Below are 12,911 nucleotides of genomic sequence, written 5' to 3' on the forward strand. Positions count from 1 at the left end.
GCGTGTTTGTGTGTGCATCACGTGTGTCAAACTGGCACAACCGGGCGTGCTGGGCTGCCCTGCCGGCAGAGCCTCCCCCAGCTCCTTTTCCCGGTGGGGAGGGATTCTCGGCAGAGCAGAACTCGTCCTTGCAGGCTGCAGTTGCACAGCCGGGCAGCAGCTGGGGATGCAGAGCCGCCAGATGTGTCCGGAGGACATCCCCGCCTTGCAGCACATCTGGTAAGACCCCAGGCCCCCAGCCCTGCGCGTGGCTGTGTTTGGGCAGGGAGTGCGGATGTTCCCCCTGGCCGCTCTCCCATCCTGCTCGGGGAGCTGGCAGGCGCCGGGCGTGGGGCGGGACAGGGCAGGAAGGCGTTGCAGGAAATTCAATCTGCGGAACAGCCGCCTCCGCAGCGGAGGCGTGCCCGGGACAGGCATGGCAGGAGGCGGATGGGCAGCTCTGGGCTGTGCTCCGTGAGCACGGGGAGCTCGGCTTTCCCGGCTGGAACCCTGCTGGACGAGGTAACCCCGCTGCTTCCAGCGCCGCCGCCGCTCTCGCCCCGCTCCGTGCCGGCCTCCGTGCCCTGGGCTCCGTGCCCTGGGTGGGCTCCGTGCCCTGGGTGGGCTCCGTGCCCCGGGCTCCGTGCCCCGGCACCGCCACGGCCCCGGCCGTGCGGCGGGGAGGGCACAGGGAGCGAGGGCACGAGTGCCACGGGGGGCCCGAGAGGGTCCCGAAAGGGCTCTGCAGCAGGAGGGCAGCACGGGGCCCTCGGCTCAGCAGAGCGGCTGGGAAGGGGTTGGACGCTGGGGATGGGACACAGTGGGGTTTGTTCCTGCAAAGGCAGCGAGGTCGGGACACCCGTGTTCAAGGTCGGCTTCTCTGCCCCTGTGCCTCAGTTTCGCCATGTGGATAATATAAAAAGGGACTGTAAACAGCGTGGCTTGTGGAAGGTGTGAGCAAGCTGTCACCCTGCTCGTCCCTTCCTCTCTGATGGGGTTTGCTTGTATCTTTCTTGCCCCGTGCCTTAGTTTCCCAGGATGTTGCGGGCTGTGAGCACCACCCGAGCTCCTGAAGGATCACCCTGGTGAGCCGGGGCAGGAGCCTGAGTCAGCGCCAGCACAGCCGGTTCTGCCAGACTGGACTGCACTGGGGCAGGTAAGGCTGGGCAGGGCTCTGCTGCAGCACAAACCTACAGCCTCCTGTGCTCTGCAGAGCACCCCGGAGCCCCTCACCCACCTCCCCTGTCTTTCAGGTGGAGGATGTCCCGGGCCATGCAGTGCCAGAGCTGCCTGCCCTGGGGCAGCTGGGCACAGCTGCCTCGGTCCCTGGCAGGGAGCAGGGGGACCCGCAGTGTGTCTGTGCGTGCTGCTGCAGTGCCAGGTGAGCTGGGCTCTGTGCCTCTGGCACTCTGTCCTGTCCCCAGGGAAGCCTGTCCCTGTTGGACATCCCTCCCCAGCTGGGCAGGGATGTGGGACACCCCAGCAAGGTGTGAAGCTAGTGGGCTGGGTGGGGTTAGCTGGGCTGGGCTGGGCTGGACAGGGCCATCCCTGACCATGTGCATTCTTCCTCCCCACAGGTCCTGCAGGCAGGTGCTTCCTCAGGAAGATCCTTCGCACAAGCAGCATCTCCCTCCCCAGGTACAGTCAGTGTCACACGGCTGGGGCTCTGCCAGAGCACCTGGGTGGCTGAGCTGGCTGCCTTGGCACCAGGACACTGCTTTGCTTCCACCTAGAAACACACCCAGACCCACCTCCCTGCCTGCTCTGACTCCAGCCCACCTCCTCTGCCTCTCCACGGGTTTTCTGGGAATGCACAGCCCATGGCTTGCTGACCTGCCTTCACCTCCCAGCCGTGCCCCTGCCCTGGCCCTGCGCTCTCCTGCGGTGTGGGGAAGGAAGGGGTGAGCTGGCTCCTCTCAGCACTTCCCACGGCCTGGCTTGTGACCTGCCCACCCTGCCCCAGGCAGGGTTTGGAGCTGCTCCTCGTGACACTCCCTCCTCTTGCAGGGGCTGTGTTCGCTACCAGGGAGGCTCCCAGCAGAACTCTGCTCAGCCCGGCTCCTCTGGCCATGCCCAGTCCCAGCTGAGGAACGTGGCCTCTTCTGGTGAGTTTGCAGCTCTGTGCGGGAGGGAGGGTCTCACACAGCGGGGTGGGGGCAGCTGCTGTCCTGGGCAGTGTGAGGGTTCCCCATATGGGTGCTGTCCCCTCTCTGCAGTGGCTTGGGGCAGGCAACTTCCCCAGTCCCCTGCCAGGGAGAAGCTCTTGTCAAGTCCAACACCTTCCTCCTTCCAGGTGCCATCAAGAAGCACCAGAAGAGCCTGTCTGCATGGTTCAGCCACCAGCCTAATGAGGAGAGGCAGTTTGGCCCTTCCTTCTCTCTGGATGCCGTCCACGTGGACCCAGTGATCCGGGAGAGCTCCCTGGAGGAGATTCTGAAGCCCTCCCCTGACTTAACCATCCAGAACCAGCTCCAGCAGCCCTCCAGACGGGTTATCAGCCTCCACAACCTCTTTGACGCGGACGCTTGCGGGCGGCAGGTGAAGAACGTGGTGCTCTACGGCACCGTGGGCACGGGCAAGAGCACCCTCATTAAGAAGATGGTGGTGGATTGGTGCCACGGCCGCCTGCCCCGCTTTGAGCTGGTCATCCCCTTCTCCTGCGAGGACCTGTCCCACAGCCACGCCCACATCTCCCTGCGGCGCCTCATCACCAAGAAGTACCAGCACCTCCGGGATGTGGTGCCGGTGCTGGAAGCTTCCAACCTCAAGGTGCTCTTCATCCTCAACGGCCTGGAGCGCCTCAACCTGGACTTCCGCCTGGCTGGCACGGAGCTGTGCTGTGACCCCAACGAGCCCGTGCCTCCCTCTGCCATCGTGGTCAACCTGCTGCGGAAATACCTCCTGCCCGAGGTCAGTGTTGCCCTCCTTTGTGCTGGGATGAGCCCTGAGGCATCACAGGGAGGGCTGTTGTGATAGTTATTTGCAGTCCAGCTTGACTGGGAGCAAGTAGGCAGCCTCCATTCGTGGAGGGACTTGCCAGAGTGGCTTCATGTCACTGGTGGGGTCTTTGGGGAGGCCTGGTAAGGTGATGAAGGCTGTGAACTCCCAGACTGTGTCTATGTCTAGCAGGGAATGGGGAAAGTTCTTCTGTCCCCTCCAGCACCCTTTTTGCACCAGCTTTGTGAACCGCAGCCTGTGGATGGGGTGCTCCTTGTGCACCTCTCTGTGGGTTGTGCCCTGCTGAGCAGCTCCAAACCCATCCACCCCTGTGTCCCCAGGCCAGCATCATCGTCACCACACGCCCGTCGGCCGTGCGCCGCATCCCCGGCAAGTACGTGGGACGCTACGCCGAGATCTGCGGCTTCTCCGACACCAACCTGCAGAAGCTCTACTTCCAGATGCGTCTCAGCCAGCCTGGCTGCACCGGAGAGAAAGGCCAGGATTGCAGCTCTGCAGAGCAGGAGAACCTGGTGGAGATGTTGTCGAGGAACTTGGAGCGCCACAACCAAATAACGGCTGCCTGCTTCCTGCCCTCCTACTGCTGGCTGGTGTGCACCACCCTGCACTTCCTCTACTTCACCAGGACGGTCCCTCCCAGCCAGACCCTGACTGGCATCTACACCAGCTTCCTGAGGCTCAACTTCAGCGGGGAGGTGCTGGACAGCACCGACCCCACCCACATCTCCATGATGAAGTATGTGGCCAAGACAGTGGGCAAGCTGGCCTACGAGGGGGTGATGTCCCGCAAGACCTGCTTCTCAGAGGAAGACCTGCAGCAGTGCTTTGAGGTGGAGATGAAGACTGAAAGCGAGCTCAACCTCCTGGAGGTTTTCCGCAGCGATGTCTTCCGCTTCTTCCTCAGCCCGTGTGTGCAGCCAGGCAAGGAGCACACCTTTGTCTTCACCATCCCCGCCATGCAGGAGTACCTGGCAGCCCTGTACGTGGTGCTGGGCGAGAAGAAGACCCTGGCCCAGAGAGTGGGGCAGGAGCTGTCAGAGGTCATCGGGAAGGTGAGCGAAGATGTGGCTGTGGTTGTGAACATCATCTCCAAGGTGCTGCCCCTGCGCTTCCTCCCCGTGCTCTTCAACCTGCTCAAGATCTTCCCTCGCTACTTCTCCCGGGTGAGCGGCAAGGACAAGGATGCCATCGCTCACACCATGGCAGAGGAGCTGTTCAAAGAGGAGGACTACTACAATGATGATGTCTTGGACCAGATCAACTCTAGCATCCTGGGTGTGGAGGGCCCCGTGCGCCATCCCGATGAGGCCCCCGACGATGAGGTCTTCGAGCTCTTTCCTATCTTCATGGGTGGGATCCTGTCCCGCCGCAACCACGCCATCCTGGAGCAGCTGGGCTGCTCCATCAAGAACCTGGCAGCCTTCGAGATCGCTAAGGCCATGAAGAAGACGGTCATCAGGAAGGGCCGCAAGGGCCTGCCCCCCTCTGAGCTCATGGACTACCTGTTCTTCCTGCACGAGTTCCAGAACGAGCGATTCACGGCCGAGGCCATCCGCTCCCTCCGTGCTGTCAACCTCTCCTCCGTCAAGATGACCCCTCTCAAGTGCTCTGTGCTGGCTTCTGTCATGAGCACCACGTGCCACGAGGTGGAGGAGCTGAAGCTGACCTCCTGCAACCTGGACAGCGGCAGCTTGAGGACCCTCTTCCCTGTCCTGCTGCGATGTAAAGCTCTCCAGTGAGTACCACCTCTTCCTGCCCTTGGGCACTGCTCAAAAATTGGGTTCTTCCTCGCCTCTGCCCATCACGGGGATGCTTTAGGAGCCCAGGTATGGAAAAGCTGAGGATAGGCGTGTTTATCCTCAGTGCAGACCTAGGAACTACAGCTCCCAACATGCAACACTCCTTGAGCAGCCTTTCTAGGGCACTGCGTGCTGGGATTTGCAGTCCCAGCTCACCCTCCCGCAGGAATTTTGGGAAGTTCCCTGCAGCTGGTACAGGCTGGGCAGGCTGCCAGCTGTCCTGGCAGACCCGCGTCCCTACGGGAAGTTCCCCGGCATCCCCGTGTCGTTAGCTCTGTGAGGAGTTTGGTGTCCCAAAGGTGGAAGTCTGGGCTGTGCAGATGTTCCCACAAACATTCCAGAATATCTGTGGAGCTGCAGGTCTTCCTGTCGCCCAGGTGGTGGCGAGACGTGCTCAGCACAGATGGATCGGGCTGTGCAGCTGGGCTGTGCCGCACTTCCTTCCTCCAGATGCTCAGGAGGGCTTGATGGAGCCCTGATCCCTCCTCTGACCTTCACCCACCCCCTGAAGACTTCACCATCCCCTTCCTCTTGCCCTGCTCCTGCTGGCACTGGCTCTGCTGGCTCATGCTCCGGTGCAGTGTCGCTGTGCTCCCTTTGGCAGAGGAAGCTTGGAGTGGCCTAGTTTGGGGAGCCCAGGGAGGATGGTGATGGGCAAAATGGAGCGGGCAGGGCTGCCAGGCTCACAGGTAACAGCCATTTTGCTCCCGTCACCCCCATGTCTTGCTCTGCACCAGTCTGCAGCTCAACAGCCTGGGCTCCGACGCCTGCAAGGAGATTCGTGATCTGCTCCTGCACGACAAGTGTGTGGTGAGCAGCCTGAGGTGAGTACGGCCCCCGCCCTGCATGACACTGCCACTGCTGTCCACCACGTGCCCCGGCACTCCCTGAGCTCCCGTGTCCACAGGCTGACCAATAACCCCTTGGGCGAGCAGGGCGCTCGCTACCTGGCCGAGGCGCTGGCCGGCAACCGCTCGCTGACCCAGCTGTCGCTGCTGCACACGGCGCTGGGGGACCCCGGCGCCGAGGCCATCGCCCAGCACCTGGCTGAGAACCAGCACCTGCAGGAGCTCAACCTGGGCTACAACTCCCTGACGGACGCGGCAGCCCTGCGTGTGGTGGAGGTGGCCAAGAGGCACGAGACGCTGGACAAAGTGCAGTGAGTCCACTCTGCCACGTCCCTGCCCTTTTGCCCACACAGCCTCCCTGTCCTGTCTGCCTCTGTTCCTCCCCTCAGCCCTCACTGGTGTCTCCTGCTGCTTTCCCAGCCTCTACTTCAACGACATCAGTGAGGATGGCAAGAGGGCGTTTGACAGCCTGCGCATGGATCGGGATGGCGTCAGGGCTCTGGTTTTCCTCACGGCAGGCACTGATGTCTCCGATTACTGGTCCCACATCCTGAACGTGGTGCAGAGGAACCTGCCCTTCTGGGACCGCGAGCGGGTCCGGCAGCACCTCGCCCTCCTCCTGCAGGACCTGGAGAGCAGCCGCAGCCAGACTGCCAATCCCTGGAGAAAAGCCAAATTCCTGCGAGTCGAGAGCGAGGTCAAGAAAATGCTGGGGAAACTGCAGGATGGGACCCTCTAACCTGCTGCCCATCCACCAGCCAGGGATGGGGCAGTGGAGGGTGCCTAGCAGCACATTCCCTGCGCCCTTACCCACCTAGAGATGCTGAGTGGATGGTGCTGTCAAAGGTGCCGGGTTTGTGGGGCTCAGCCTCCTCTGCAGGCGAGGCTGAAGTGTGGGAATGGGACAGAATCCAGGCCAGGAGCAAATGGGACTTGTTCTTCTGGGCTTGTGGAAACCCAGCCCCTGCACCCCAGCCAGAGCAGTGGCAGGCAGCAGGACTGGGGCTTGTCTGTGAATCTTTTGGGAGCATTAAAGTGCACCACTTTGTTTCCACTGAAGCGCACTAGTGCCAAGACGTGATCTGCTCTTCGGGCCCTTCCTGGGGTGGAATGTGGAGCTGCCCCTCCAGCAGCTGGAGCGGAGGGTTCTGCCCCTTCCCCATCTCACAGGGTGTGCGTGGAGCAGCCCCCCTCTGCTCCAGTGCTGAACCAGTCACTCTTCCCCTCGTGTGTCCCCCTGGAAGCCACCAGGAGCTGTCCACACGCTGGGTGTCCCGGGGTGCTGGTCCCTGCTCCCAGCTCTGACTGGCAGTGCCCTGGGGCTGGGAGGGCAGGGGAGACCTCTGGGCTGTTTAACCATTAAACCTGGGGCGTCTTGGAAGAGGCGGGGACACTTCCCTGCCACTTCACCCTGTACCTTGCTCCCTCCTGCAATCCCTGCAGCCATGAAGCAAACAAAAGGTACGTGCCGGGGAATCCTCTGGAGACCCTTCCCCATACACACAGGCCCTGCTGCTGCATGGAGCAAGGCAATGCCAGAGCCCAGGCAGCCCGTGGAAGGGAGCTGGAGGCATGCAGGAAAATGTCTCATTGTGGGGATGCTGGGGAGGAATCCCCTCTCCCTGGGTTTGGGGTGCCTTGTGCCCCAAGAGGTGGGGAGGGGTTTTGTGGGGAGGTATGTGCCACGGAAGGTCTCTATCTCCTTGCTCCAGCAGCTCTCTGGGGTCCTGGTGAACCTTCTCACCCCTCACTGAAGAGCCTTGTAAACCCCCAGGACTGAGCTCCATCTGCCTGGCCCTGCTTTTCCCTCACTGGGCTGGGCAGTGAGTGCCCATGGGACCTGAGCAGCAGGTCCTGCTGTTGGGAATGCAGGAGGACAGTGGTGACAGGGCCAAGGAACAACCTGTGCTGAGAGACAGAGGGGCTCGGGGGCTGTGTGGGCTTGGCAGACCCCCTCACCTGGCATGGCAGGCTCAGCCTGCGAGTGGACGAGCCTTGAGTGCTCGAGGGTGTGGGGTCTGCTCCCAGCCCACCACCTCCTGTGCTGACCTCTCCTCTCCCTCTGCAGGGCTCGAGGGAGACAAGATGTCCATCATGTAAGTGCTGATCTCCCCTTGGCCAGGGCCTTCCTGGGGCGCAGGAGAGATGTGGGGAATGGTCCAAGAGGGAGATGCCCTCTGGCTTTCCCCAAGGAAAAGGAGGCACAGGCCCCAGCTAGCCCTTTCTGGGAGGAACAGGCTCCCCAAGGCTGGGGGAGGCAGGGACAAGGCTGTCCTGCACTAAATGTGGCCTCTCCTGCCCTTTATCATTTCAGAAAATTTGAATTTAACCCCAAAGTTGGGATCGACAACCCTGCCTTGACACTGACTGAGGACACGGGTAAATACACACCCTCATCTCCCAGGGCATCCTTCTGTCTGCATGGGGTTGTGGCACCTGGGCACTGCTGGGGTCCTGAGCTCTTTCACACTGGGGGCCTGTGGGAGGTGAACACAGGAGGGATGAGCAGATCCCCAGCCCAGGATGGGGCAGAGAACTCGTGTGAGGATCCCTGCAGGGCCCTGCTCACGGGCTGTGCTCCCACACAGACGGCGAGGGCGTGGGGGAGCCCCGCTTCTACCTCCTGACCAAGGACAACACGGAGACCTTCGGCTTCTGCCTCCACGAGGAGCTGGGCTGCCAGGGCCATGTCATCCGGCAGATCGAGCTGGGGGGGGTGGCCCAGCGCAGGGGGCTGCAGGACGGGGACCGGCTGCTCCAGGTCAATGGCCACTTCGTGGACCACATGGACCACGTCAGGGTAAGCTGGGAGCATCCCATGGGAACGCCTGGATCCCCCCAGCCAGGGGCACAGAGGGTTCATGACCCCTGCTGACCCCAGGGACACCCCATCGGAGGGGAGCGCCTGCCCAGGGTTCACAGCCTGGGGCCTTCCAGGTGGTGCAGAAGATCAAGGCCAGTGGGAACCAGGTCCTGCTGGCGGTGCTGGACGGTGACTCCTACGAAGCCGCCAAATCCCTGGGCAGGGACCTGTCCCAGATGCTGCCGGACGACATCCGCCCACGCCTGTGCTACGTCATCAGGGACAAAAGCGGCTTTGGCTTCAGTGTGTCGTGTCCGGAAGGTAAAGCAGGATGCTGGCACCACGAGCCTCCCTGCTGAAGCACCCCACTCACCCCAAAGTGCCCCTTCTGCTCCTCCTGCAGGCACCAAGGGCACCTTCCAGCTGTCCGTGCTGCAGGACGGGCCAGCGGACAGAGCAGGGGTGCCACCAGGCTCCTGGCTGCTGGAGCTCAACGGGGACAGCGTGAAGAGCTACTCCCACACACAGCTCACCAAAAAGGTGCCTGCTCATGGCGTGGAGGGTGAGGGATGGGGCTGAGAATGTCACTGAGCACCCCGTGCTTCCCATCCAGCTTAAGCAGAGCGGCAACAAGGTCACACTGCTGGTGGCATCCAGTGCCGTGGAGGAGTTTTACCGCCTGCGGGGCCTGCGGGTCACGGCTACCTTGGCAGACACCTCCTGGCTCCCCTTCAAGGTGCGGGAGCTGCACCTGGTGAAGGGCCCTGCTGGCTACGGGTTCCTGCTCAAGGAGGATGACTGCAGCTCGGGGGGCGTAGGTGAGGGGGCCGAGGGGGGCAGTTTGTACTTGAGCAAGGCACTTGTGAGGGTTGGGAGGAGCCCAACTGGGACCCTGTCCCCACCTGCACACGGGGGCCAGCAGAGCCAGTTCCTCCCTGCGAGCATCTCCCCCCTCCCTCTGCCCTGCTGTGGCAGGCCAGTTCCTGTGGGATGTGGATGTGGGGCTGCCGGCCGAGCAGGCAGGGATGAAGGAAGGGGACCGTGTGCTGGCGGTGAACGGGGAGAGCATCGCGGGGCTGGACCACGAGCAGACCGTGCACAGGATCCACGCCCATGAGGACCAGGTGACGCTGCTGGTCATCGACCCTGCTAGTGACGAGTTCTACCACTCGGTAGGTTTTGGGGGCATGGTCCTGCCCTGGCTGGGGAGCCCTGGGGTGGGATGGGGGTCCTCCACAGTGGCTGTGCATCCATCCCTCTTCTGCTCTTCCAGATCGGGCTGTCCCCTCTGCAGTTCTTTGAGGACAGTGACCCTGCCTCAGGCTCCTGCACGCCCTCCCTGCCCTCTCGCAGTGGCTCCCCTGCACTCTGTGATGTTGAGGTGGGACCAAAGGGACCTGTGTCCTGGCTGATGGCTGCTGCCAACAGTATAGAGATCATACAGGTAACTCCTCAGGGCAGTGCTCACAGCGTGGCAGTGCTCTGAGTCCTGCCACCCTCCTATTCTGCCCATCCTAATATTTCCCTGCCACCTGTGGTGCCAGCAGGAGGAGGCTGTGTGGTCCCCTGGCCACGGGGGCCAGGCAGAAAGACCCCTCCAACCTGTGTCCCCACAGAGCCAGCGCCAGGAGGAACAGACGAAGTTGTGCCAGGCGTTCTAACAGCCCAGGAGCCTCTGGACAGGCTCCCCCACACGGCACCTCCACCCAGGCCACATCCAGCCCCTCGGGCCGCAGCACTGCTCAGCATGGACCCTGCACACGCAGCTCCTGTGTCTCCATGCCTGGCTCAGCATGACACTCCCAGGGACTCGTCCCTGCTCACCGAGGATGGCTCCGAGCTTTTATCAACCACAGTGGCAGCTCCTTGTAACCTGACCGCAGACCTGTGTCTCTGCCTGCCCAGCTACCTCCAGGGATTTCTCAGGACATTGCACTGAAGTCCTCACCCAGCTCCAGGCTCTGGGAGTTCCCAGAGAGCTGAGGCACTGCCCTCCGCACTGTGACCCAGGGGACTTGAGGGTTGGCTCAGATCTGCACACGCATGGACATCTCTCCTGTGCTTGTCCTCTCATGCTCTCCCTGAACCCGTGGGCAGTGAGTGTCCACCACCCACCACCACACTGTCCCTGCACCACCCTTTTGGGGTGTGATTAAAGGACAAATCCACACTGCTGTTTGTGTGGGTGATGTTATGGACAGCACTGTGACTTGGCAGCGCGTCCCAGGGCCAGATCCATCCTCTCTTCCCAAGCCTGGAGCTGGGCAGTGGATGTGGGAAGCTCTCCAGGTGTGCTGCTGAGGAGGGAGGAGCTGAGAGCCATCCTGGGAGCCCCTGGGCACTGGATCTCCTGGGATTTGAGGGCGATCTCCTGTAGGCATCCCTTGTGCTCCACGGCAAGGGTCATTCCTGAGGGTTCCCCTTGCAGGTGACACATCAGGAGCATCTGTTCATGCCCTGCCAGGGCTGTGACAATGCTGGGGGCAAAGGGACAGGGGGGATCCCACCAGGGGAAGTTTCACCTCTCTGCCGAGTGTGGGAGAGTGAAAATAAGCGTGGAGTTTTGCATGTGGCCAAGAACCACAAACCTCTGGCTGAGGTTTTACCTCGGCCCCTTCTCGAGCACGAATGGAAACGCGATAATGGAGCATCACCCCGTCAGGCAGGGAAGTTGCTGCCTCTGTGGTCTCCTCTGAGCTCAGTGCAGACATCTGGGGTGCAAGGAGTTCCTGGCCAGAGCCTTTGGGAGCTGACAGCTCGGGAGGGAGCAGGGCTGACCAGCTGCAGGGTGGTTTGGGGCTGAACAGTCAAGGGAGAGGTGGGATAAGCTTGGCTGGGAGCCCCCAGCAGCACCAAGGTGTGGGATCCCTGCATCTGTCCCAACAGTACCAAGTGAAACCCTCCCAGGAGTCCCAAGTGAGACAGTCAGAACAATCCCAAGCAAAAACAACCTTTGCTTGAAGTCTCACACGTAGCTACAGCCCCGACGTGGAGTGAATCATGCCCAGGGAAGCAGATAGTCGGGAATGCAATTGCTCAAGCGTGTTCCCTGATCTCTTTGGATCAGAGCCATGGTGATTTTTGTACTTGGCTCTCACAAAGCCAGTGTTGCCCTCCCCAGTTCTCTCCCCAGGTACTTGTGGTAGCGTGGAGCTGGCCAGGGCACCCGCTGGTGGTCAGTCCGGCTTGACTATTAGCCAGAATCCATTAGCACCTAATGGGAAAAGCCTCAGGAACATGGCCTCAATAAACGTTGACATATTTGAGGTCAATATAATCCTTAGGAAAATTTACCCAGGTAATTAAAGCCAGACAAGGAGTTGCCTGTCCCAGAAATATTTACCAAGCTTTACCAAAGGCAATAAAATGAAGACAGGGAGTTTTATAACCAATCCATGCTGCGCTCCCTTGTTGTGTTTAGTGCTGCTTCCTGCTGGCCTGTCGATCTGGCTCCTCAGCAAGTGGCTGCCACAGGGGAAGCAAAGCTCCCTCGAGGAGGCTGGTTGAGGCTGTGCTGTCCAGCCTCCAGGCCCGAGTTTGGGGTGCTCGTGTTCCCCAAAGTGATGTAGCCAAACTGCAGCACCTGCAGTTTTCCTTTGCCCGGTTTCCTGTCGCAGCCCCTGTGGTGAGGCTGCTGCCGTGTGGTACCAGCCACAGCTGTTCTTTGCAAAAGGATGTGTCCTTCTACCTTGGAGAGGAGATGAAAAGAGGATCTGAAGGCAGCAAAGAAACAGAGTATGAGCCCATGCTGTAATTTTTTGAAATTTTTGGTGGTGTCAGCTCTGACAAACTCAATCCTTGGTTCCCTTTAGATTCCCTGGTCCCCTTTTCACTCCCTAGTTCCCTTTTCTCTCCCTTGTCTCCTTTTGACCCCCTGGTTCTCTTTTTTGCCCCTGGTCCCTTTTCCCTCCCGGGTCCCCTTTTCTCTCCCTGTTGCTCTCGCTGCCCCGGTCCTGCTCCTTCTCCCGTTGGAGCCGGGATGTCGGGAACACCCGGTGGGCTCTGCCTTCCCCTGCCCTTGCGGGGAGACGTCTCAGGTACCTGCCAGATGTACTTCCACGCTCTCCTGTTCCCATTCCCTCCCTGCCATGGGGACGCCGATGCTGCTCCTGCCTCGGGCACATCCCTCCCCGGGAGAGGGGAGGGTGCGCCGCCGCTTCCTCGCGTCCGGGCCGTTCTTAGAAAAGGGAAGGCGTCGTCAGGAAAGGGGAAGCGATCCTGTTTCGCAAGCTCGGCGCGGGAAGGGCGGCGAAAGGCCGCGGGTCCCTCCCGGGGGCGGCGGGGCGAGCGCGGCCCCCGCGTTCCCATGGCGACCGCGCCCCGCCCCGCCCCGCCCGCCCCGGCCATGGCCGCCGCGCCGCCCTCACGCCGCCGCACTGCGCATGCCCCTCGCTGCCCCGCCAATCAGCGCCGGCTCCTCCCCGGCGGAGGGGGCGTGACCGGGCGCGCGGGGGGGCGGGCGGCCAATCACCGCCGGCGAGGAGGGCGGGGCCTCGCTGGAACCGGGCGCCGCCGCCGCCGCCG

At 61.9% G+C, this 12,911-nt stretch overlaps 2 protein-coding genes and 1 long non-coding RNA gene across 6 annotated transcripts; 2 read left to right on the plus strand and 1 right to left on the minus strand.

The window, feature by feature from the left end:
- The first annotated feature begins 89 nt into the window (after window positions 1-89).
- Window positions 90-6,643, plus strand: NLRX1 (NLR family member X1). Of its 4 annotated transcripts, none has more exons than XM_042034439.1 (10): window positions 90-219; window positions 1,009-1,135; window positions 1,233-1,360; window positions 1,557-1,617; window positions 1,987-2,084; window positions 2,273-2,889; window positions 3,258-4,672; window positions 5,474-5,560; window positions 5,644-5,895; window positions 6,005-6,643. In XM_042034439.1, exons 3-10 carry the CDS (start codon window positions 1,240-1,242, stop codon window positions 6,321-6,323), a joined length of 2,970 nt encoding a protein of 989 aa, XP_041890373.1. In that variant the 5' UTR covers window positions 90-219; window positions 1,009-1,135; window positions 1,233-1,239; the 3' UTR covers window positions 6,324-6,643. The 4 variants fall into 4 exon arrangements, with proteins under 4 accessions (XP_041890373.1, XP_041890375.1, XP_041890372.1 ...); XM_042034441.1 differs by lacking the exon at window positions 90-219 and adding an exon at window positions 382-501 and having other exon boundaries at window positions 6,103-6,193; XM_042034438.1 differs by lacking the exon at window positions 90-219 and adding an exon at window positions 383-501.
- Window positions 6,644-6,739: 96 nt separating this feature from the next.
- PDZD3 (PDZ domain containing 3) lies at window positions 6,740-10,557 on the plus strand. Its single transcript, XM_042034448.1, has 10 exons — window positions 6,740-7,045; window positions 7,653-7,680; window positions 7,899-7,963; window positions 8,173-8,384; window positions 8,522-8,708; window positions 8,791-8,927; window positions 9,001-9,205; window positions 9,363-9,559; window positions 9,661-9,831; window positions 10,004-10,557. Exons 1-10 carry the CDS (start codon window positions 7,030-7,032, stop codon window positions 10,046-10,048), a joined length of 1,263 nt encoding a protein of 420 aa, XP_041890382.1. The 5' UTR covers window positions 6,740-7,029; the 3' UTR covers window positions 10,049-10,557.
- Window positions 10,558-11,707: 1,150 nt separating this feature from the next.
- LOC121667612 lies at window positions 11,708-12,693 on the minus strand. Its single transcript, XR_006017119.1, has 2 exons — window positions 12,429-12,693; window positions 11,708-12,100 (listed from the first exon to the last, which is right to left on the minus strand). It is a non-coding gene; the product is annotated as an uncharacterized LOC121667612 (long non-coding RNA).
- Between the last annotated feature and the right edge of the window lie 218 nt (window positions 12,694-12,911).

The sequence above is a fragment of the Corvus kubaryi genome, unplaced genomic scaffold (assembly GCF_017639235.1).
Source record: "Corvus kubaryi isolate FWS band 111438036 unplaced genomic scaffold, C.kubaryi_AGA036_p1.0 37367, whole genome shotgun sequence".
NCBI lineage: Eukaryota > Metazoa > Chordata > Aves > Passeriformes > Corvidae > Corvus > Corvus kubaryi.

Bases quoted from the DNA above. Each gene is read 5' to 3' on its own strand.
- NLRX1 (XM_042034439.1), top strand. From the start codon at position 1,240: ATGTCCCGGGCCATGCAGTGCCAGAGCTGCCTGCCCTGGGGCAGCTGG. The intron at 2,085-2,272 runs GTGAGTTTGCAG...TCCTCCTTCCAG, and splicing joins GAGGAACGTGGCCTCTTCTG to GTGCCATCAAGAAGCACCAG. The intron at 5,896-6,004 runs GTGAGTCCACTC...CTGCTTTCCCAG, and splicing joins GAGACGCTGGACAAAGTGCA to CCTCTACTTCAACGACATCA.
- PDZD3 (XM_042034448.1), top strand. The intron at 7,964-8,172 runs GTAAATACACAC...GCTCCCACACAG, and splicing joins GACACTGACTGAGGACACGG to ACGGCGAGGGCGTGGGGGAG. The intron at 8,385-8,521 runs GTAAGCTGGGAG...GGGGCCTTCCAG, and splicing joins ACCACATGGACCACGTCAGG to GTGGTGCAGAAGATCAAGGC.